The following is a 24,247-nucleotide window of genomic DNA, read 5'->3' as shown; positions in this document are numbered from 1 at the left end:
CGAAGCCAAAAATGAGCCTTCCTTGGCAGCACCTGCCGAAGTCTGAGGCTGTTGAATGTGAGAGTCATCATCAGAACTAAAATCTGAAGAATCCACATCGTTGGTGGAGTCATCACTGCTGCTGGTGTAAAAAAAAATCAACAGCGGTGGCCGAAGTCCTTGAAACCACTGTCCTCATTTGCAGAGCGCACAGTGAAACGGACGCCATTTTCAGCCAACTCGATGCTACTTTGGGTTTAATTTTCACTCGCGATGCTGTCTACCCACATGAAATGTGAAAAAAAAAACAGCAACAAAATTGAAAAAAAGGTTTCCAATGAGCACGCCAACTAGCGTCAGTTGCCTGAATAGTGCCGTGTTTAGTTCTTGTGGGAGGTTCCAATTCATTGTTCACGCATGAACGATGGCCTATGGTGTGGTTGCGAAAGAGTTAAAATTCACTTTCTCTCTCTCTCTTTTTTTTTTTTTTAAGCTTGTGCCCAATCCAGTGGCTTTGTGTAGACATTAAGACAAAGTCTGTGCAAACTTTAATGTAGTGCCCAAGGACAGCCAAACCTCAGTATAAGGAAGTCATTAAAATAGGTCCTTTGCTTTGTTGTATTGCAGTTTATTTGTGCAACTGGAAATTCATTTCACAATGCAAAAAAAAATACCGGTTTACTTGCCAGTTAGAAGTGGTTGTTCGATACCGTATTTATTCAAATATAAGGCTTTTTTTTCTTCTTCTTCTTCTTCTTCTTCTTTTGAGAATATGTAGTACCCCGCCTGATATTTGAAGCTCTCTGTCTGTCTGTGTGCGTGCATGTCTAAAGAGAGAGAGGTCGGGGAGCCCAGACCCACTCTCTCCTCCTCCTCCCCCTCCCCCCAGGAAAATGAAAACAAACTTTCCGCCCATGCACCTGCAGCTATAGCTAGGCTGGCCGCTTTGCGAGGTCAGCAACCCCTTGTATGACTGCCTTGTACTCGAATAAATATGGTACATTGCTAAGACTCCTCACTTGGGGACTAGCAAAGAAGGCAACTGTTGCACAGTACTAAGTTAGCTGTGCTCCCGTATTCCCTCCTCTTGTCTGCAAAAGCTAATTCACACAAGCTTATCAATCCACTATGACGATCACAGCCATTAGCGACTACTGGTTACGAGGTGCCAGGATTCAACATGTTTGCAATGTAGGGCTGTCACTGCGCATTTAATTACAATGCTTCCAGTCTCACCCTCGCACACGGCACGGATTTGCCATAGAGAGGAGCCTGCCCAAGTTGAAGAATGGGTGATGGCTGAGGTACAACGGCGCTCTCTACAGCATCAGGGGTGAACTAGCCCAAACGCACAGGTTTTAGGAAGAGCATGTGTACCGTATTTACACGATTGTAGGTCGACCCTTTTTTTCAAATTTGACAATCCAATGTTGGGGGGTCGACTTAGAATCGAAGTCGAACCGTCTACCGCTAGTAGCAGCAAGAGAAACGAGAAATTGGGGGTGCTACGAGGTGGGGACAGCTTTGCACCCTCGTTTCCGTGGTTATGATCTAAAGTGTGAACCGCATGGGGCGTAAATTTCTGCTCGTGGAAATGCGCCGCGCTGACGCTGCCGCGAATTCCACCCGCATGCTGCGCGCTACGCGATCGGCGGCGGCAACATGGCGGCGTCACCAGCCGCGAACAGGTGCGCGTAGCTCCAGCGACCGCTTTTAACCGCTCTTTAAGATATCACTGAAGGCACAAACGAAGACGTTTGTGCAGGAAAGGAGCTGATAATGTGGTCCAAAACGACACTATAAAGCATTATCCGCGCCGCTAGGGACAGCGCCAATCAAATATCCGCCACTAAACATCGGCGGCGCCAGCCGGCTGGGGCAAGTCGTCAGGCTGCTCCCACTGCCGCGGTCGTCACGCGTCATACCGAGGGAGAATGGTAGAACTCCAAAGCAGCAGAAGCTGCCACGCTCGCGGAATCGTCGACACCGGCGTGAAAAAGTTGCCCGCGCAACGCCGACGCGATGGTGGGAGGTTAGTAAATCGCGCGCGGCCGCTTCCGTCAGCCGCCATGTTGTTTGTTTTGGTATCGCGCGGCTGTGGCCGCTGCCGGTTGCTTCGATGGTTGTCATCTCACAGCGGGTGTGCTCTTCCCGCTCAACCCACAGCGCATGGTTATTCCGGGTGCTTTTACAAAAGCTTTTCTTTTTTAACAAATACCGCGCATACCGCGAGCGCACGGCTCTTGTGGGAGCATCGATCATTGGTGGTAGGGTAGAGACGCCGTGTCGGTTGACGGTAGAGCTTCTCTTTGTGATACGATTTTCTAGGCGGCGCTCGCATTTTTTTTTTTTTTTTGAGAGAGATGCAATTTTGTGGGGGTCGACCTACATTCGAGTCGACTTACAATCGTGTAAATACGGTATCCTCCCCTCAGCCTGGCAGATGTTTCCCCCGTTTTTTGCGGCGTGCGTTCCCGGTGCCTAATTTAGCCGTGCCTGCAGGCCCAGAAGACGTGCTTCACCATCCTGCGCAAGATGGTCGAGCTGTGGGGCGGAGCCGACGCGGAGCCCCACTTCGTGGACTTTGTCTACAAGTCTGTGGTGCCAGCCTGCTTCCACGCACCGCTCAAGGACACTTTCGACCTGACCGACGCCCAGACTATCTTGGTACGCCGGCCTCCTAGAATTCATGCCCATTCGGGCCGTGATTTGCGGCTAAACAGCGTTGCCCTCTTTTCTCTCCCAGGCGCTGTCAGAAAGTGCCCTTTGCATGAAGACCATCCTCAGCAAGCGGGTAAGCATCTCTTGCGCACTGCATGCTGTCTCCAGGGTGTGTTTGGTTATCGAGTGAAAGGCCATGCCTGCATGTGTGAACACCTGGAGTGCAAAATGGGATTTTACTATGGTGCCAACACCACCACCTAGTGGTGGCCCCTGCTGTTAAAGAAATTGCATTTTCGGTTCTCAAATTGCTTTAGAGTTGAGTGTTCAGTTCCGTGCCCCTTAGTGCCATTATAGAGTGTTTTGTTTACAAACGTCCAAGTGCTCTTGAGCAGCTTGTCGGCCGAGCTGGAGAGTGGGGTGTTGCGTCCTCGCAGGGGGAGGAGTTGAAGGAGTACCTGTGCAACCAGTACCTGCCCACCCTGCTGTCGCCACAGCAGATCCAAGACTACTGTGCGCACCTGCAGGCCGACCCCAAGGTGTTCAAGAGCTATCTCAAGGTGCTTCCCCCACTTCCACTGAGGCTTTTCTGGTATACTGTGGAACCCTGCCAAGGCGTAGCTGGCCACAGCTGCCACGTACAAAATAACAGGACGGCCTCGCCGGTTGCATGCGTTAAACATAGTCTCACGGAGCCCCTAGCACATAATACACGGGAACCTCGATAATACTACTTTCAAGGGACCATGCGAAACCGATGTATGACCAGAGGTGTCGTATGTTCGGGGTCCTAGTAGACGGTCTCGTGTGACAGGTGGGCTAAGAACTTATTTAAACTATTATGTATAACGTGGTCTTGCGTAATTTGTGAACCCCTAAAGAAAACAAATGCCCATTTTGTGCCCCCCCCCCCCAACGGCATCTGCGCTAGCCCGTCAGCCGTGGACCACGTGCCGTACGACTCCCATGCTGTCCAGCCCCAGAGTTACTGGATATAGACAGTTGCGAAACTCCCCATAGGCCCCATGTATCGAAAGCCGGTCTTCGGTTGCCCCCCCTGCGCCGGGGCAAGCACGGGGCAGGTTGACTAGCCTGTAGTCTGTCGGCAGGACGTTGAAGCAGTACTCAAGTGCTTGCGGCTGCTGCCGTAAGTCATAAACAGAAAAGCCGCAAAAACACAAGTAAATTTTACGTAATTATTGTTTTAATTTAGAAAGCAATCTTTATTTTACAGACGAATTTTGAATAATAATAGTTCAGCAAAGTTCCGTTTTCATCTCCTAGGTGCCGCGCGCGTCGACTTGCCCCTCAGCTTCCACGGAGTGGGGGGGGCTAGCGCTGCCCGGATTCTGAAGCGGAGTTTCGCAACTGTCTATATTGAGTAACTCTGGTCCAGCCCTGCACTATGTGTGCTTAGATAAGCTGGAAGTCGACGCAGCATAGAAAAAAATTCAGAGAAATGCGCCAGACTTTAATGGTGAAGCTATTGTAGGTGACCATTTACGGACACACAGTTGAGTTCTAGTATCGTCTTGACATTCTTGACATGTTAACATTCTTTTTGGTAGCCATGGTATGGCTTAAAATTTCCTTCAGGGAAATGTTTTTAACTCTTAGATGGAGAGGGGTTCTCCATTTCTAAAGCCAGGATTCTTACTTATAGGCATTTTAGATTGCAGCCTCTTCCTTGCTTACACCAGTGCCCTAGGAGGAGTGCACAGAAACTGAACGAGGTGGTGGTGTTATTAGTACTGAATATTGCTGCTGCCACTAACAGCGCTCCCGGTTGTTGCCGTTTCAGGCCTTTTTCCAGGGGCTGCGGACATCTTGACAGCCCGGGGAGGGCTCTATTTTACCCCCGTGACAAGTCTCTTCCGCAAATGGTGTACAGCACTTTATCGAAGACCCCGCGCACAACGTGCATGCCAGCATGAATGCTTTCTATGGAATATTTTGTACAGCCTGTGATGATGATGATGCAGATTAAAGTAAAGTGGTGACGCAGCAGAACTGTGCTGGCGCTTGTTCAACAGGGGTGGGTGAATTGAGGAGGACAGCTGGACTCCTGCAGCGCAGACAGGGATTTAATGCAAATTCTTGCAGCTGGTTACGCATCAGTACACAGGTTTGCAGTGCAGGCTACACTTTGTTGTGCTCTGATGAAATTGTAGTGCTAAATGTGTGATCAGGCTGTAAATGAAAGTGCAGAACACTGCACACTTGCATGCAGCGAGACAGACCCACTGATGTTGTTGTGTGCAACTAAAGCACAGCGAGCCTATTTATTCTAAGAGTGGGCAATGCGACACAGGGCATGTATCGTAAGACAGGAACTCGTACAAATGGTGATATGCATCAAGCGAAGCAGTGCAATGTGTTGCCAAGTAAGGTAAAGACAGAACCCATTCACTGCAGCCAGCATCACCATGGGGTCCGAAGGTGCAGTACCGTCTGTATTTGCACGTAAATAACAAGACCTCGAATGTAACACGAGGGGGTAATATAACGCGAAGTAATGTAAGTGGAAACCGCAATCAAAGGGTGGTTGCCCAAAGGACGTAGCGCTGAAACTCGGCCAATTTTTCTTCGTACTCGGCCAGAAGCTTCTGGGAGACCGACGTCCTTCGGCAAAGCGTGAATCCCGCACGATGCATGAACTTTTGTACCCAGAGCAACTGTTGTTACGAGGCACACGGGCCTCACGTGGAAGCTCTCTGGCTTTGAGTTGTGCAAGCTCTGTGTTTACAGGCAAAAACTGGCTGCAACGTTCGCAAATGAATTTTTCCAGGCCATTCGTGGGTCCACGGAACGCTTTTCGAGTTGGTGCGGCTGGAAAGATGCGATAACAGCACTTCCTCCAACCTCGAATGGTCAATTGACTCGCTTGGTCCGAGATGACGTGCCGCACTTGAATATTCCTGTTCCTCACAGCAGGCTTGCGCGTTTCTTAAATTCTGCGGTGTACTGATTTTGCCTGTTCATTGCAGAGGCTCGGAAGGCAGCTGCGGACAAAACAAAGGATAATGAGTAGCCAATGCTGCGCCACGCACGTAATAGCGCTCGCATCCAGACTGGACCGCCAGGTGATGTGACCAGAACGGCGTAGCCAATGGCTACGCCGTTCGGGAGAAGCCGGCGCCGAAATTGCAAGAATCCCAGGGTAGACCAGCGGGTTCTCTGGTCACGTTCCAGGCATAATAGTAGGAGGCGAGTGCCGGGGACGAGGGCATTTGAGTTAAAAAAAAAAAGGCGAGAAAAAAAGATTGCAATATGTTTGAGCCCGAATATAACACGAGGTGCTTTTTGAAGGCACAAATCACGAGGAAAAAAAAATCTTGTTATATTCGTGCAAATACGGTATTCTGCTGCAATGCACTTTAGCGGTCAATGCTCTGAAGCAAATGGGATTAAAGTTCCTTTGCAACCATTACTCTGGAGTTAGCCTCAGCACACCTTTGTTTTGTACAGACACATGAAAATGGCTCTGTGATTTTCACCATGTAGTTACGAACAGTGCTATGTATCAACGGCTGTTCTCTTCTCTGGTCACTCGAGTTCTGTACATCCCGTACACCCAGCTAAGGATGTACTGGAGGGCTTCACAACGAGGTCCCTCAGGCTGGTGCACTTTCCCATTGGGAGGAAGATGCGTCGTCAGCACTGAAACATGAAGGGGGCACAATTAGCTGTGTCTCTGTCCAGTGAGCAAGGCCTAACAAGCTCCCATTGGCCAGAGTTCGGTATGTGGCAGTTGCAAAACTTCCATTTCAGAATTTGGGCTGCGCAAGCACCCCTGATTCGTTGTAACTGAGGGGCAATATATTGGCAAAAACTGAACTGTGCTAAACGTTCACTTTATACAACTTAGTAGAGCTTGCTTTTCAAAATAAAACATTAAATGTTTTCTAATATTTTCATGCCTTTTCCTGTAGTACTTCCCACAACAGCTGCAAGCACTTGAATACTACAACACCTTTCTGTTGACAGGTGGCAGACTAAACCGCTTGCCCCAGCCAACCGTGGACCGCTTTTTGATACTGGGGCGTATGGGAAGTTTTGCAACTGGTGTATGCTAAGTAGCTGCCCATTGGGAACAACTCGCAGGACTGGGAAAACCAATCTGTCTAGCCCATTTTCACCCAAAATATCTCTGGGAGAAAGATTCACATCTTATTCTCCAAGTTTTAGGCAGGTGCGCATGTTGCTCTCAGCTGTTGGGTCCTTCACTAAACGAGGCTCACAACTGCCACGTGGCCGCTGCAAATATGCAGGCATGGGAGAACTTGACAACGATTTCGTTGGCATGTGCATGGGGCTGCTCAGTGTTTTGACAGACTCAACATTATCAAGACATGCCTCTGTTAAGTTTTCTTTTTGCTGAGGTTTTGTGTGCTCTGTGGGCATCTATGAAGAAAGTTTCGTACACAACTGGAGAATTATGGGAATCTTGATTGAAAGATTTTCTGATCAGCTCTAACATCTGCCTTGTGCTTGTGGGTAACAAGCCTGACAAACTGAGTACCAGCAACAACAGGCAGCACATCTTAAAAGGGCCACACAGCAGGTGAATCCCTGAGGAACAAAGAACTGCACAACAGGAGGGTGGGTGCAAGGGACCGTCACTTTAATAGCACTCTACACGTCCCCCACTTGCCTCATGGCCTTGAGAAGAATGGCAGCACTTTCTTTGTAGCGCTCCTCGTTGACCATGGCTGCCTCTTTCCACCTGGAGGAGACGGCACGGAGCAAGTGTGACACAAATGCAGGCTTTTTTCATTTGGGGATTACTTCAAATCACTTGAAGTAATAACTTGAAACCTGGTGGCAAGCTTGATTCGGCAGAGATAGTAAACACAGTTGTGGGTTGCCTCCAAGTATATTCCTCCCCTTTGCAAACACCACTATTCAACAGTTTTCAGCCAAGCAGTGGTAGCTTCAATATTTTGCACATGGCATGAAATCAACACAAAATAACTTACAAGTGTGGCATTGTTGAAAAAAAGAAAGGTAGGTGTGCATAATCCAGTGCCATGTTTTCCTTGTTACAATTTCAACAATATTAGCAATTTAGGAAAGCAGTGGAGGAAACTCTAGGTGCACAGCGGGTCTTTTCAGTCAGTGTAGCGATGTGTTACACAAAAGCATGGAGAACATGCAACGGGCTCAAAATGAAGTACCGAAAAAATAGCACTGAGACAGAAAAGGATTTGTGTTGCAGCATGAAATTAGGTTCCACATAGGTAATGCACCTCTTCATTCATGCATCAAAACCCACCACTGCAGTAAAGAACTAGTGGTTCTTTTCCCCCTCTTTCCCTTTTCTCCTCCTGCACTTAAACTGGATGGTACCACCTACTGGTGTGAAAAAAAAAAAAAAAAAAAGGAAGCTCACTTTTGCCGCACATTCTTCCAGCGTGTTTGATGACCGGCCAAGAGGACATTCACTGGCACAACTTCACTGTCATCCTGCAATTGAGATAGTGCATCTTCACACTTGCCCAAGCTCCTAATGTGTGCCTGGCTAGGTGTGAGAAGAAGCCTGACACAAATTTACGTTGCTGCATAGGACGTCTCGGGTCTGTCTCTAGGACCTGCGTTCCCCACTCACTGCACCATGTCAAGAAAGCATCATGGCAGCACCATTTCCCAGCAACTTCAAATGGTCATCTTCACATAGCCTGGAATGATGCACGGTTCTTGCAGTTTATTGGGCTAAATTTGTTTGCACTGACAAACTATAAAGAGCAAACATCGAACCAACAGCCAAACTGTCGAGAGCAGGCACACGAAAAAGCACGGTTTTTTTATTTCACGCATTCACTTTGAAGCTCTGTTCCTTCCTTAGAAGCATCTTATCAAATTGAGAACACTGCCGATCGGAAGTGTGACAAATGCATTACACTCTTTCCTTGTCAAGCAGAACAGCTGGGCTTAGCTTTCATGTGACACTATGGACTGTTGTAACAGCAACTTTATCTCTCTTGCTGTAAAACAGTTTCCTATTCGCAACTTCAAATCGAGCATGTTGGCTCTTTCTTCTACACAGATGAAATCATGGTTCATGTGGCAATCACGATTTTTCAAACGACTATTTCTAGGATCACTTCCCATGTAGAGCCTTCCTTTAAGAACTGAGAATGTCGTGTTCCCCACTTAAAAACTGTGGCAAAGATTATGTGGTTAATGCACTGATGCTACATAGGCGATGAGGCGCACTGTAGTGGAGGCCTCCGTATTAATTCTGACCACCCGGAGATCTTTAACGTGTGCCGAAATTTCGAACACGTGGGTGTTTCCGCTTTTCGCCTCCATCAGAAAAGCGGCCACCGTGGCCGAGAATCGAGCCCACGACCAGAACCATCACAAAGCACGGACACTGCATAGCTGTGCACTGTCTACATACAACGGTTGATGTAGTGCCGCCCTTGCAGTCTTCCCATGCACAGCAACAGGCATCCTCGTTTCACTTGGGGTAGCCAAGCTCACCGATGCCATGAAGAACTTTGCCGAGGGCTGCGGCACGGGCGAGGGTATCCGGAGGTCCTTCAGGTTTCCTCCCTCGTCCCGGGGGGCCTCTGTGGGTGCGGGAAGGCTGAAGACGCCCTTGGTGTCGTCCTCCTCCGCAGCCTCGTTGTTCAAGCCCTGTTGCCGGGGGGAAGGTTTCAGACGGCGTGGGAGCTGCTACTACAGTGTACTAGGAGACGGAGGTGCACCGTGCAGAGGGCGAACAAATAAAGACCGAGAGTCTTTTCTGCGATAAAAAAAATTCTATCCGGCGCAGGCGTTCCCCAGAGAACTCCTGTACAGCCAGTGCTACCTACAATTTTTTTAGCCACGCGATCTTAACCGTTTGCAGTCCGGACTATTTGCCCAATTTACAGCCATTCCAATCCGCAGCTATTTTGCCAGTTTCTGGCACGACACGAACTGTGCACGAAAAAAATCACAGGATATTTTTTTGTTTGTTTTTTCTTTTGCATTCTGCTCTCAACTTCTTTGCCAATATTTGAGCAGCGTGTGAAACCACTCGAATCATTCGTCCGGGCACAGGCCAGGGTTTTTACTACAGTTTTTGCAGAAAAACACGTTTTCCCTCCTGCCTCCTTTTGTTTTTCTGTCACTACAAGCAGAACAGTCCTAGTTGCTTCGGCCTGGGAGCTTGTAGACGAAATGGCTTGTCCAATCTAGCCTTTACCCGCACTCCATACGTGCAGACGGGCACCGCTTTTGGGCTCGAGCCCAAAGACCTCCCAACGGCTGTCGGACGAGGTTGCAGCAGCACTGCAGGTTTCCCTGCTCTTTTTCACCATGATTCTGCAGCTGTGTGCGCCTCGAAATAAAACTATTGACAATGGAAACCTCAAGATGCTACGAAAAAAGCTGCCACCATTTCATTGTCTCCCGACAAAGTACGTAGCTCGCAGAGTAATGATCCGCACGGTGCTGTCTCCACCAGCCGCCGTGACTTCGTCACTTACTTCTGTCGAATCACTGTCATCACTGACTGATGGAGGCACGCAATGCTCTTCCTCACTGAAGTCTTCATCGCTTTCACTAAGTGCACCACCGCAACATGCACACGATGAGAAAGAAAACTTTGGCAACAATGGCAACAGGAATGGGACAAACAAATGCTTAACAAATTACATTTAATAGAACCGCAATTGGGTAAATATACAACAAAAACAAAACAGATTTACTGAAATATCTATTGCAGACTGAGAATTTGCCACACAAATGGAAAGAGCACACAACTACAGGTATGCAACAGATGAGAAGGATGGCTCTCAGTTCTCCATATCTTAATTGAATGCACAGGATTTGAAAACGTTAGACGCCGACACTTATCCGAGATTTATAGATATGCCATACCTCTGCACCCATCGCTATTTTTATCATATGAAACTACGTTCTCCCCGAATCGCCTTTTAACTTACATGTGAGATATTGGATTTTTAAAACTTATGACCTACCGCGCGTAATTCGAAGATGATATACGCCAGAACCTTTACATTTTTTGATAACGCATGGGACATCTGCTCCTGGAACTTTTTTACACCGTTGTTGACATCATTTCATCATGACCGTTTTCACGTTTTATACTGAGGGCCTTTTACACCCCATACCAATTATGTATTTTTTAGCTTCCTCATATTCATCCCAATTGTATTTTACTCACTGAAAGACCACTCACTTTGACCTGGCGCTCTTTGGCCTCCATGCCCTTGTGCCATAGACACATACATACTAACGAGAAAGGGGCCATAGTTCTCAGTGAACTGTGCGCAAGTGAAAACGATCTGGAATCCAGAAAGCCCGTGCTGAACATTTCGCTGCACCCTAGTACAAAAAGATGAAAGCTTCAACCAAGTTCACTTATCCCTAAGAGATGGCTCATCATGTATACAAAGAATGCGGGCGCATTGCAGTGAAAAAAACCGTGAAATTTAACCTTGAACAAAAGGTGATAGGAACGGCAGGTGATAGGTGTAACATTAAGGGACAAGAACAGAGTGGAGTGGGTCAGGGAACAAATGCATGTTACAGACATATTAATAAAAATTAAGAAGAAAAAGTGGGTGTGGGCAGGGCATGTAATGCGAAGGCAAGATAACTGTTGGTCATTAAGGGCAACAGAGTGGATCCCTAGAGAAGGCAAGCGTGGCAGGGGGCGGCAGAAAGTTAGATGGGTAGATGAGATCAAGAAGTCTGCGGAGATAAATTGGTTGCAGTTAGCACAGGACTGGGATAATTGGTGATCTATGGGAGAGCTCTTTACCCGGCAGTGAGCATAGATAGGCTAATGATTATGATGATGACCCTTGAACACCTATGTCAGGCATAGCCCGACTATGGCCGTTTTGCATTGTGCCCGACTACAGACCACAAAGGGTTAAACTCTAAAAGTTATTTTGGATGTTTTATGAAGCTTCGTGCTGCAGAACTCAGAAATAAGGTCAGAAATAAGGTTATTTGCGACAATAAATGAAGACAAATTGTAACAGACAAAACAGTTCCTCAGTGGCAATTTTCCCCGCAAAATGGACCGTACGACACTACATTACTACTATGCACTCGCCTTGGCGTCCTCGCCGGTGTGGTTCCTCTCGGCGTTCTGTAGTGGCTTGTTCTGTATCCAGCTGCGGCACATGGAGTAGAGCGGAGAGTTCTCGTCAAACTGGGCAAGGTCCACGCTGCAGCCGTAGATCTTGGTGATGTACGTGTCTGCCAAGGAATGACGGGACCAGCCAAACACGTGCAGTTCACTTCTAAGCACTGCTCCGAGCCTGACACAGGCAAAACACAAATCAGAAGGCATGGTTCCTACAAGCAGTGGCCACAGCAGCTACGTCATACTCAAATGAAAGCCAACCTCTTCACTTGCATTCCCCAGAATTTTTAATTTGAAAAAGTGCACTCATGAGCATTACACAAGACGGGTTGCTTATAACCATCACAGTAGCCAAGTTTTAACACGAAAGTGTTTTATGCCCGGGTACACCAAGATCTGACCGGCGTCATATCAGTCACGGAAATGACGTCGCCAGAAAAAGTTCCACTGATGCGACTGCGCAATGGATTCGAGCCACGAACTCTCGCCACAACGGGAGGTACCCAGCGCTCTGCTCACTGTGCTACGAATTCAAACACAAGTAGTTCTACGAATGTGCCTTATATCTTTCCCACTACTTTCTTCATTCAGATGCCATCTAGGAGAAGTGAAGCGAAGTAGTTCGTCATGGCACTAGTAAGCCCCGACAGTTGGCGCCACAATGCCAGCATCTTTGTGTACGCGGGACATGGGTGAATTGAGGCACCCTCCGCCACCTACTGCTTTCGGTTTCGGTTCCGTTTCGTTTGCACGGTTTTCAAGGGGCTGGGGTTTCAGTCGGATTTATGCAATGTTCCGGTGCGTGCAATCCAGTGTCTAACGTTGATGCGTCTAATGGTGCCATACCAACGTAATATAAATAGCGATGTGCAAGTTCATATCGATGCACAATAAATGCTCCTGTGAAGCCACATTTCACTTTCGTGTTTTATCGATTCCTATGAAAGAGGAATCAGCCACATTTTTTTTCAGTAACTCCAGTAAGACTGGCCAGTAAATGTTATTTATATGCAGGCTTTGAAAGCATCTGCAAGCAGTGTAGCCGCACTATGGCCACAAATGTAATTTTATAAAGAATGACTTCTTCAGATGACCTGTAAGACAACTTTGTTTCCCCAGCACCGCCTGCAATAGCAATGCCTGCAATTAACAAGAAATTTTACCGAGCCAACAGTCTTGCACCAATTAGTCTGGCGGTTTCTACTTACTGCATGTTCAGAATAATTGGGCACAGGTAAAATTTCACTGGCCTTTTAATTAGGAACCAACATTTTTCACGTGTGGTATCAGGAGGATTTTTCACAGGCACCTCTTAAAGAGCACCTATTTGAAACTAAATAGTTGGCTGCCATTCGAGATGTAAAGAAACCAAGGGCCCATCGATTTTATTCAAGCCGCTCTAAAATACACAGCACAATGGATTTTACATATTTGGTCAGGACCCTCGCTAGCCGTTGCAATAACGGACAAATTAAGGCAAGCAAACATTTACATACTGAATGAATTGGAAGGAAAGCTAAGCTACATCATGATACTGCAAGTAGTTTTAAACAGCATATTAGAAGTATGCCGATAGCACCAGATTGCCGTTGCTTGGTGCATTTCATTGCCGCAACTGGACCGCACATTACACACAATACTTTTGCACGCACATTCCAAGTTGTACCCACTATCGTGGCATCTTTCTCCAGCTATGGATATGCCAAGAGTGCCTGATTTTAAAGGCCAACTGCACTCAAAATTTCGACCTTTTGAAAACACTATATCCATATAGTCTGCCTAAAAAGAAAGCAAGATACACTATACAACAGCTGAAATACGCGCGTGGATGCCGCAAGCGGTCAGCAAAAATCGGCAATTTTGAAACTGAAATCGAGGAGAGCGCAGCCATTGAAGCCACGTTGCAGCCGTCCAGTGAGTGGCCGGACGGTCAGCAGCTCGAGAGCAAGCCTGCGCGCAAGCTCTATGCGCGCACGCGGCAGCAAATGGGTAAAGCTTTCGCAGAGGAGCTCAACCTGTCCTCCGAGGAGCTGCATGGCTGGCCAGAGGAAGAAGCCTCGGCTCGCCGGAGCGTCGCAGGCGCGTCATGGCTGTTTACGCGATTTGCCGGCAGGTGCAGCGTGGTCTGCAGTGGAGCTTTTTAAACGCTTCCGACTGATTAACGAGGCGTTTCAGGGGGCTACCACTGGTGTCCCAGCTGATTTTATAGTACTTACTACACATTAAAAATAAATTTTGTCGAGGTGAAATTTGAGAGCAGTTGACCTTTAAGTGTGCAACCTGTCTTCCTTTGTGTGTGAAAACGCACTTGTATGGGGCAGAGGCCTCGTCAGGCATTTTACAGCCAGTAATGGGCTATATATATCAGGTCACCTTGAATGAGGACAGCGAAATTGTGGTAAACATTGAACAGAGCAGAAAGGTACGGTTACAATTCCCCCAGCCGTGCAGCTTCGGTGTTGCCACAGACAGCTGCCCCAAAATACTGAACTTGGGAAAGTCCTATACATGCACAAAATCTGCTTTCAATGGCATTACAAGCACATACTTGAGTTCTGTATCGCAGAGTCATCCTTTCGGCGCCGTTTCCTTTGGGTCTTCTGGACTTTCTTAGGAGAGGCTGTTGTAGGGTCCCTTTAGTATTTAAAAAAGAGTTGTATGAACAAACTTGGAGTGAACCACACCGGTCAAGTACTCACTTTGACGCAGCATCCTTTGACTCGTCTTCTGATTGGGACGACGAACTCTGGCTGTGTGGAGGAGAGCAGTATTGTGATTTCACATAAAGTGCGCTAACAAAATGTTTTATTTGTCCACAAAAGCTGTGCTGCCTCGCTTATGTATGCTTATTTGACAATAAATTTCCGCCCTTATTGTAGCCCCGTTGTGCAGATGGCATGCAGCGCAAAACAATGGGGCGTGGTGTTTTCACCTTTCCTCGGTTTTTTCCATAAGATTTTGCAAGACGCCTTCAAGCTTCGATCTTGCCTGATCGAGCTCCGGCACTGAAATGAACAACAAACATATCCACGGTTGTTTTATGGTGGAAAGCTAAGCTAGTTGGTTGCTAGTACAGAGTTACATACTGGCAGCGTAAAACAAACAAGGAAGTGGAGCGATCGTTCTCGTGTATTTCTTGCTCTTCGCCCTTCTGTTTCACGCTGCCAATATTTTGCACTGTGTCCACAGTTGTGCTACATATGGCTCTCGCCGATGCCATCCCCACCCATTACCAAAACAATCCGAAACACGGGAAGGCTGGTTGCTTACCTCGCTTTTCCTGCTTGCCTCGCGACATCGTGGCCTGCACGAGCTGTTTCAAAAGTGCCTGGGAGAAAACGTGTTAGGTCAGATTTCAGGAAAGTATGAACGCCGTGGCACTGAAATCGGTACCCAGAAATCTACGTATCTATTCGCCTCAGCAGTGGACGCGTTACAGGCAACGACCTACCTTTTGACTAGAAAACCTAGCTCAAACGACTGAAACAAAAGCCAAATAGCGCGTATTGCTGCCCTTTCTGCGCACGTTGCATTTATGCTAACGTAGGCGGCCGCGCGCAATCTTGAACGGCAGATCAAGCCTCGCGCCGTGGGGTTCTTTAATTTGTGCTGAAGAGCAAGATGGCGCTCTGGACAAGATTAACAAAGAGTTATGACGTCATTTATTCCTGCCCTTCGACAGTTTCTGAGGGCGCAAAACAAAAATCCAAAAAGCATCCGCTTCGAGCTGCTCCTGATTGGTTGAAAGCAGACAAGAGAGATATGGCGCAAACCAAGAATGGATTTTCGCGCCTACATGAAACCAGAACAAAACTGGCGTGACAATGCACGTCTTGTCTTTTCTTTAATTTTATTTTGTAGAGTAAGCTTCGCGTTATCAATTATGCGTGGCAAGGGCGCGGCCGATTAAAAATTTACAATCCTTCCTGATTTTTGTACGGCCTGTACTTTCGTGGGTGCAACTTTCGTGGGGGCACATGTCCACAGGGCTCGGAGGGAGCAAATTTTTAGCAGATGGCCAAAATAAATGAAAGTACGAAATTCCAAGGTGAACAGTTGCACCCCCCTTGCCTTCCCCACCCGTTCCGGACGCCCATGGCCCCACGTGAACTCATCTACAAAAGGTGCTGCTTCTGGGTTTTTCCTAAAAAATGGTCGAAAAATACTGCTCCCAGTTTCCCAGACAGGTTGCATGCATTGGTGTAGATGTCTGCTTTTTTTATTAGAGGCTCCAGCAGGATCCCTGCAGGTTCAGCACCGATCCAGGCCACCAGGGATTGCAGCTAGTCTGCATGTGGGGGCCCTAATTGATTGGTTCGCAGTTCGTGCATGCTGGAGAAATGTTTGGATCAAAACCGTTTATGGGATTCTAGATCTGGCAATGTTTCACTGCATGCCAGTAAGTTTTTTCGGTGTTTTTAGAGCATTAAGTGTCCCACCCGCAAAAATAACGTCTGCTGTAATCGAAGCCGAGTCAATAAAAGAACGTATATATATATGCAGCCAACCAAAAGAAAGCGGCCAAAAAAGGCCACTGCTAAGCAACATCATTCTGTTGCAATGGGAAGCCTCTCAACCATGTTCAGAGGGGACCACAATGCAACGTGAGCAAGGAAAAGCACTGCTAGGCAACGACGGGGCCATTGGTGCGTTGCGAGCACATCGTCTGTGCCCTACTGCCCACAGAAACTGGTCTCACTGCCGGACATGGCCAGTGCACAGCCCGGCTGTGTGGGCTATATCTAGTTAGCATAAACTATTAACTCTGGTCTGGCGTGGCTCTCAGTGCTCCAATGTTTTTTCATGGTCATATGAAAGGTTAGACTGTTCCGGGGCTCGTGTTCACCCAGCTCATCATCTTCATGGAGATCGAGGGCCTAGACATCCATCCTTTTCATCCCATCAGTCATATTCAAGCACCTGTACATGATCTGCGGCCTCAACTGAAAGTAATTTAAAAGTGGAAGAAACGTGCGCTGACACGCTGTACATAGGTCAACCAGCACTGAAAAATATGGACAGAAGGTAGCCTAGCCCCATGTTCCTCATGGCTGCTCATTAAATCATTGTATCATCTACCATGGTTTGTGTTCTTTGTAATGCTACACTCATCATTTTGCCGTTGCCTCGACTGAATGCGGTCCTTATGTTACATACAGAAATGAACAGTTGGACAGAGCACCATCTAATCTAGCAATACATGTCAGCTTGTTTCTATGGCTCCGTGCCACTTCAACCTTCACTTTTCAAACCTCACGCACGCCTAACTAAAACTTAGAAGACTAAATTGGGTTCCATGAAGAAATTTTAAGCCTAAATACGCCATAAAGGCTGCTTAAGGAGTGCATGAGATGCAGAAAAAACCAAATTTGTGGAGAAAAATAAGTCAAATTTGGAATAATGGTGGACACACCAGTCACCACATGTTACTCAAATAAATACACGTGCTTGTCAAGGCCTGTGTCGAAGTAACAGCACTTTCTGCCCGGTCGTTGTGAAAATATTTATTGCACGTATCTTTGTTACTTAGTTGCTGAATTCAAAGATACATGTGTAGTTTCTTTCTACGTCACATGAAATTTCGCACATAATTGGCTTACACACAAGCACAAAGAATTCCACAGGCTGCTTCAATCACAATTCAACAACTTCCTTGCAATTCTGCATTGTTCAAAATCGTTATACATAAATGATGGTGACACATCAGGGTCAATCCCAAACGTGCTTTTTTCTGGTTCCTGTCAAATTAACTGGAATGTTGTGGAAGTCGGGGAACCTCCAGTACTGTTATGCATTGTTCAATACTCCAAATGTTCAACCGCTGTGTAGAAATAAACTTCAAAGAGAATTAATGCATACAGCTCAACGACTAAGTCTAAATTTATTAAGGACTAAATAAAATACAGTTTCAGGAATTCAAACAAGCACTAAAAGGTAACCGAACATTGGAACTGAACATGAACACATGATAAGAAAAGAAAACACCTATAGGCCATGTTGCTTAGCAGAAGTTCATGTGCAGCATAGATGTTTAAAATACTCAATCACTGTTGGAAATAATTTAAAAGTGGATCAAGACAGGATTATAGAGCAGAACAAGCATTGCATGACAGGAAATGCGGAAAGAGGGAAAATGTTAAAATAAAGAGCAGCAATAATATAATACGCCCATTTTTAATAAAACTATAACAGAACGCACACCCACAGCAGTCTGTAAGGCTGCACTGTGGCAGCGCATATGCGAAAATGCGCGCATGAACAAGCATAAACAAGGAAAAGTTTTTAACAAAGAAGATCAGCCCTTACAAACATCGACTCTTCAAAACAGCGCCTTTGAACGCACTATTTCCCACTGCACCCGCAGTCCACAGTTCACTCGTCCTTCTCCCCAACGGCCCCCTCTCCTTCCCCGTCGTGGTTTGCTTGCAGGTGTTGTCTCAGGTTGTGCACGGTCGCCATGCCCTTCCCGCAGTGCGGGCAGTGGTGCGGGTACCGCCTGTCGTGCACCACCATCACGTGCTTCTTCATGTTGCTGCGCCGTGCGAACCTCATGCCGCACGTGGGGCAGGCGTGTGGCCTCTCCCCCGTGTGGGTCAGCAGGTGCTTGGTGAGGTTGCCTTCCAGAGTGAAGCCCCTGCCACACTGCGGACAGCCGAACAGGGGGCCCTCTCGCGTGTGCACGCACTGCCGGTGCCTGGCTAAGTTTGCGGCCTGGGTGAAGCGCTGGCCGCAGAGCGCGCACTCGTGGGGCGCCTCCTTTCCGTGCACTGCCCGCTGGTGGATCCGCAGATGGGTGTCCTGAACGAAGCTCTTCTGGCACAGCTGGCAGACGAAGGGCCTCTCGCCGGTGTGCGTCCTCTCATGCGTGATGAGGTGAGCGCTGGTCGGGTGCATTTCGCGTGAAAAAAATAGACAAAAGAAAACACTTCAGAGATGAGAAAACACTTCAGGATGAGGAGAGAGGCAGATAAACACTTGCACCTATCAGGTTAATCAGTTGGCTTTCCTTCAAAGTTATGTGCCAACCAGCCCAAGTTTCAACTCCTCTGCACTTCAGAACTCACTGACGGGGACACTGCAACTGGACGGACATCTGAACAGCCACTTTTGGGCCACCTATAGAGGACAAGAATGACAACTTGTTCCAATGGCGACGCCAGTGCTTAATGCGGAGATATCTCAGAGTGAAATGGTGGCCATGCCACAATAACACCTCAGTTTCTCTGGTCTACTGCGTCACAATCGCTTGGGAAAGAGTGGATAACCACATTTTTCCAAGTCCAAACACGCTGTGTGCAATTACGCTGAAGGAGAAAAAAATCTGAGGGCAGAAAAATTCAAGCACACCTAAAGCGAGCGAGTAATATATAAACAAAGGTTGAAAAACTTAAGCAAGTGTATTATTGCTAGCTAGGCTTTAAAAAAAATAAAAGGCACAATACAATTCCATTTTTTACCTCTGTGGCCAAATGTGCATCATATGCAATTGAGTATGAAGCTATGATATGAATTGGGGACAAATTAACGAGTGCCACTTTCATTACCAGCTAGCTTTATGTGAACAGTACGGACTGCACACTACCCAGTGCAATTATGACTGAGGTGTACTATGAGAATTCATATTAAACTAAACCAGCAACAATGATGTTTAAACAAACATGTTTATGCTGTGAAACTGGAGCTGGGTACTAACTAAAGCTCGCCCATTTCATAAAAAGTGTAATCTGCATGCACCAAGAAATTAGTGTCTCTAAGGTCCGCCATCACATATATTGTCATTTCACCTCATATTGCCTAGCGTCACTAAATAAGCTTATTTAGAGTCACTTAACCTTCTTTAGTGACTCTAATAGTGCCTAGCAAGCAAGGGCTCAGGTACACAATACAAGCTACACCACCGATGCACGAGGCTGTTTTTGTTTAAATTTTGTATTATTTTTTTTTCAGATCAACATCATCAGCCTATCTATGTCCACTGCAGGACAAAGGCGTCTCCCGACAATAGAAGAATAAATGTGTTTGTACTCCCCCCAAAATAAAGTGGATCCGAATTACCTTTTTTAAGGTGAAAGCCTTATCTGTGTCAACGCGAAAAGTGAATGGGAAAAGTGATTGTTGTTATCGTCGGCGTCAACATGAATGGTACCAAATGTCACACAACCTCAGTGGTGGCAACTGCGCAATGGAAAAGCTTGCTCTGGCACTGCTGCTCAGCTTTTACGGTCATACACGTAAGCAGTGTTAAGCGTCTCCGCCAAATTTTTTAATTATGTTTAACGAAAACGTTTTTTTTTTTTTTTAGATAATGATGCATCCTCGCCAAACCCTATGCATTCCCTGTGATAGTCTTGCTAGGACACACATTCCATTAAATTCATTATCAGTTCTACATTCAGACTACAGCGGAAGTGAGAACAGCAAAATGCGTAGCATATGCCACGCAAGGCCGAGTTTGTGGACAACCAGTAGCTACCAGGAGAGCCAAACGCTAACAGCAAGACCAGTAGTCTTGTATCTCGTCCATGGATGCTATCGCATTTCATTGTCCCTTGGCGTGCCATATGGTCCTGCTCTTTTTATATTTTTCCCCTCCGTGGAAGCTCCGGGCATATGTACAATTTAACTCACCCAATATTGCTGGAATAGTTGCACTGTGAACACCGGTACTTGCCGGGTAGCTGCTCGCTGTGCTCGTGTCGCCAATGCTTGTCATGGTGCCTTTGAGACAAGAAGACTAGGCCACATGTCTCGCACGGAAACGTCTCGCAGTGCTGACCGGAGACTCCTGCATACTCTGAAGTCACGAAAAATGCAAGCCAGAGCTGAAAAGCTGCTGTAACATTCAAAACAACATCCTTACTTTAACGGTAAGAGAAAATTTTGGCAGGCATTGCACAATGCACAGCCTCGTTTTGCTAGAATTGGCTTCACAGCTGAAGGATGCGCCAATTCCGGAAGACACAGTCTTGTGTGATACAATTATTGCAGCTGGAAGCACTCTTACAGTGCACCCAGGGGTTTCTAGTTTGCATTTCCACTACCCTTTAAAGGAGCCATGAAGAGAAGACACAAGTTTGGTTCATTCAAAAGATTGTCTCGTTAGAATCATACTGACACCACTTTTAACGTAAACTTCGCTCAAATAAGCTACATAATTAGGAAAAACGGGAACGGTCATGCGACCCACCAGTTCATTTCCCGCAACAGAACCTATGTCGTCACATGAGCTAAGCTCTGCGATTGGCGGAGGCTGGCAGAAGCAGACGCAAATTAGGTAGAACTTACAAACTAGACAAACGAGCGATTTGCGCTTAAATTTAGGGCACATTCTTTACAAAGCAATAAGAATGATGAAAATGATGAGACAAACAGTGGAAGTTACGAAAGCACATGTAAACATAGAAGTAGTGATGCGTTCTGCTGTTCGTACTGCGCACAGCATGCTTGTTTAGCTGCACAGCACTACGGGGCTTGGGGTTGTCTCAGACGACACTGGCCGATTGACGCAAGCAACGGTCTTTTAAGTGACCCCATTTGTCGAGCGAGCACTGTTTCAGGGAATGAATATTTTCTCCCAGAACAAAAACAAGCCAGGTTTAAATGCGGGCAAAAACAAACCAAACGCTTGCCACGGTATGGTGGCGCCATCTAGGTTACGGAACGCAAAGAAACGCGGGAACAAACCAACACCGCTGTACAGGGTGGAGACAACCTTTGAACGGTCCCGTGCCGCCGCAATTGGGCCAACGGGCTCAACGCGTTATTCTTTTCGTTTCCCACGAGACCTAGCAACGCGAAACAGACAATATGATTCAAACTTCTTCAGTAAACCGCGTTGCGGCGATAATTTTAGCGCGGTTTTGACACAATGACTTGCTTCGGCGGCGAGCGAGCAACCGAAAATGGCGGCGCCAGCGTATACGTGTCTCTACCCTGTACGGCGGATGCGTGAATGAAGGTACTCTAGGCTGCAGAGCGGTCGGTTCCAGTGATGTCACTTGGGACCACGAAAACGCACGATTGAGCGGGAAAATCAAAATTTTAACCTGAATTGTTTAATTTCTCAGTGAATAAAGCACCGTTTGTATCCGGACAAGCGCTGGGGGCACTATAAAACACGAAATCTTTCGAATAAAACCAACTTGCATTTTCTCTTCATGGCTCCTTTAAGTTATGTTGCTTTTCATCTCTATTTCTGAATTTATGGGACTTTTTATTCTCTTCACCACGATCCCAGTTCACAAATGCTGGAATTGTATCGCATTTCTTGTTATTTTCTTAACACAACAACTCCTTAGACGGGCGCAATACGGTGATCTAGGTGATTCTTCCACCTGGCAAATGTGACATGTGCTGAACACAACTTGGGACCACTGACCACTCACTGATCACTGCACTCCTGCATACAATTCCCCGAGAATGTGGAGAAGTGAGTTTTTCTCTAAAACAAGAAATGCTTACAGAATTGCAGAGGCGAATAGTATCTCAAAATCTGCAGCTTCCATTTTTAAATGAGTGACACAATGCAGTCTTATCAAGCACCCGAGAAACGTGTCAACCACACCTTCATAGAAGAAGTCGGTTCGGAATGGTGAGAACAAACCTACTGCAGCTATTTTTCGCTACAACAGCCTATCACATATGCTAGAAGACAAGCAGCTGAAGACAGCTCAAGGAGGCCCTCCTCAAACTCTTTCAGTTGCAGTTATCTTTTCCCTACAAGTAATCAGAATCGACCCCACATCAGCCACAGATGCAGTATTGCGGTCAAAACTTCTTGGTGGTATAGACTACGGGTGGTTTCATCCACAAACATGGCAGGGTTTACAAATGCACACAATGACCCTCCAAGGCCCACAGCGCAAGCAAAGCATATCCTGGTTCAATCGCATGAAGAACAGCACTCGTCATGAAAGATCGCCAATGTGCTCGGTTTGCAAAACTGTGTCTACATGTGGCATTTTACTAACAGCACTTAAAATTCACCAGCATCACAGGTACCTGAATGTATGTCTGGCAAAAGTACGCAATAACTGTTTTTATAGTGCAAATGAAGACATTTGTAACGAAGCTTGCATCATTATGAAATATTCATGACAGTAAGTCATGATAACAGGTAATGCATCACAACCATTTTGCAATTTTAAAACCTGTGCTGATGTGCCAATTACATCACGCCCTTCACATTTATCGTATCTGCATACACTCACTAGACACTCTTTACAGAAAAAAAAATATTTTTTGGCACAACTGCCACAATGCCGTGTTTTTGGTGTTTCATTATTTTCACATGCTAGAATCATGTTTGAGGTATTATTGTTGCCGGGTGATGCAGATGAGAACCCGGACCCTCCTAGGACACACATCGAAAGCAGACAAACTGATCACAGAGTTTATGCTCCTTCAATAAAACTCAATGTAGGCCAGGTTAAAACCCTTTCCAAACTAAAGACGATAAATACACAACTATAACGTCGACAAATCACTGACAGACCTACTCTATAATGAAAACTGAGAAAGTGCGCACCCGTCTATACCAAAAATTTGCTCCAGTGTAGCCCTGCCTTGCCCAAGCTAGTCAATGAAGAGCAATTTCATAGTAGTGTGCAAACACTAGGCGGGTCAAACACGAGAAATCTATGCACACTCTCAAGTCTGGCATGGTGTTACATAACCACAGAGCAGCACATACATGGGGGGTGTAGTGGGCAGTGCTTCAGAAGCAGGAATCTATGCAGAGCCTGATGCACACATCTTAAAGAAAACAAACAAGATTTCTTTGCACCCACTTAATGTCACAAATGAGGCTAGCTCATGCACCTACAACAACTTTGCATCACATTGTCCCATAATTTTTACTCTTGGTAAACCTCTGAAATATTCTGTCTTCTTAGTTTTGAAAATAAAGTGACACGTGCGAGATGGAAATATTTACTTGGCCTTCCAGCCCTCCGAACTTTGGTGTGAGGTTTTCAAGCAGTTTGTCGCTTGTCAAACCGAGGTAGAGTACAGCTTCATGACAGGCATCCTGGTAGCCTGCAACATCTTGCATTTTTAATTGGGTCAACCACTGAAAAGTGGTCAAAACCATCGGTGGTAGGCTTCTGCAAAGGCAAGTTCTTTGCCTTTCTCCATCAAGCGCCTTTTTTGGTGAGATGCAAGGCGCTTCACCAACTGAGAGGCGGAAGTGTAAGAAGTCCAATGTTTCACGTCTTGTTCATTTTCCGGGCAGAAAGTTCCTGCAGAACCAGTTTTGAAACAATAAATGCGAGTGACGGCATAACGATTAACTATAAAAGAACAAAACACCATTGGTTTGCATTCGATAGCTTAGGAGCCGCACATGCCCAACCAACGTGTTGGCAGCACTTCGTGTGACCGCCTACATTATAATTTTCAGCGCACTATTCCACAGATGTGTTTATTTCTGCATACCTTACAGGCTTTGGGAGAGCACTGAGTAAGGGGGTACAAAAATTTAACAAATGAAAGGGC

At 46.6% G+C, this 24,247-nt stretch overlaps 3 protein-coding genes across 5 annotated transcripts in view; 1 reads left to right on the top strand and 2 right to left on the bottom strand.

The window, feature by feature from the left end:
- The window catches only part of LOC144152923 (exportin-T-like), a 31,935-nt gene extending 27,285 nt beyond the window's left edge, over positions 1-4,650 (top strand). For all 3 annotated transcript variants that reach the window (XM_077684495.1, XM_077684494.1, XM_077684492.1), the window contains exons 22-25: positions 2,482-2,646; positions 2,726-2,773; positions 3,078-3,200; positions 4,442-4,650. In XM_077684495.1, coding sequence (XP_077540621.1) covers positions 2,482-2,646; positions 2,726-2,773; positions 3,078-3,200; positions 4,442-4,471 — 366 coding nt within the window. In that variant the 3' untranslated portion in view covers positions 4,472-4,650. The remainder of the gene's footprint in view (positions 1-2,481; positions 2,647-2,725; positions 2,774-3,077; positions 3,201-4,441) is intronic.
- Positions 4,651-4,891: 241 nt separating this feature from the next.
- Mip40 (Myb-interacting protein 40) lies at positions 4,892-15,405 on the bottom strand. Its single transcript, XM_077684497.1, has 10 exons — positions 15,204-15,405; positions 15,023-15,080; positions 14,685-14,757; positions 14,452-14,502; positions 14,301-14,386; positions 11,720-11,865; positions 9,127-9,282; positions 8,033-8,106; positions 7,295-7,366; positions 4,892-6,300 (listed from the first exon to the last, which is right to left on the bottom strand). Exons 2-10 carry the CDS (start codon positions 15,048-15,050, stop codon positions 6,255-6,257), a joined length of 732 nt encoding a protein of 243 aa, XP_077540623.1. The 5' UTR covers positions 15,051-15,080; positions 15,204-15,405; the 3' UTR covers positions 4,892-6,254.
- Positions 15,406-17,608: 2,203 nt separating this feature from the next.
- Positions 17,609-23,804, bottom strand: LOC144153109 (zinc finger Y-chromosomal protein 1-like). Its single transcript, XM_077684767.1, has 3 exons — positions 23,750-23,804; positions 20,381-20,546; positions 17,609-18,632 (listed from the first exon to the last, which is right to left on the bottom strand). Exons 1-3 carry the CDS (start codon positions 23,802-23,804, stop codon positions 18,125-18,127), a joined length of 729 nt encoding a protein of 242 aa, XP_077540893.1. The 3' UTR covers positions 17,609-18,124.
- Positions 23,805-24,247: the final 443 nt, after the last annotated feature.

The sequence above is a fragment of the Haemaphysalis longicornis genome, unplaced genomic scaffold, assembly GCF_048455015.1.
Source record: "Haemaphysalis longicornis isolate Haplotype H1 unplaced genomic scaffold, Haemaphysalis longicornis Haplotype H1 scaffold_9, whole genome shotgun sequence".
Classification (NCBI taxonomy): Eukaryota; Metazoa; Arthropoda; class Arachnida; order Ixodida; family Ixodidae; genus Haemaphysalis; species Haemaphysalis longicornis.
This window is presented reverse-complemented; position numbering and strand designations above follow the sequence as displayed.

Coding starts and splice junctions, on each gene's coding strand:
- Mip40 (XM_077684497.1), bottom strand. CDS start 15,050: ATGTCGCGAGGCAAGCAGGAAAAGCGAG. Junction 9,283..11,719: donor ACACCGGCGAGGACGCCAAG/GCGAGTGCATAG, acceptor CCCCGGCAACAG/GGCTTGAACAACGAGGCTGC. Junction 6,301..7,294: donor ATTCTTCTCAAGGCCATGAG/GCAAGTGGGGGA, acceptor TTCATGTTTCAG/TGCTGACGACGCATCTTCCT.
- LOC144153109 (XM_077684767.1), bottom strand. CDS start 23,804: ATGCAAGATGTTGCAGGCTACCAGGATGCCTGTCATGAAGCTGTACTC. Junction 20,547..23,749: donor TGAAGCTGTACTCTACCTCG/GTTTGACAAGCG, acceptor TCGTGACTTCAG/AGTATGCAGGAGTCTCCGGT. Junction 18,633..20,380: donor AACTATTCCAGCAATATTGG/GTGAGTTAAATT, acceptor GCACCCGACCAG/CGCTCACCTCATCACGCATG.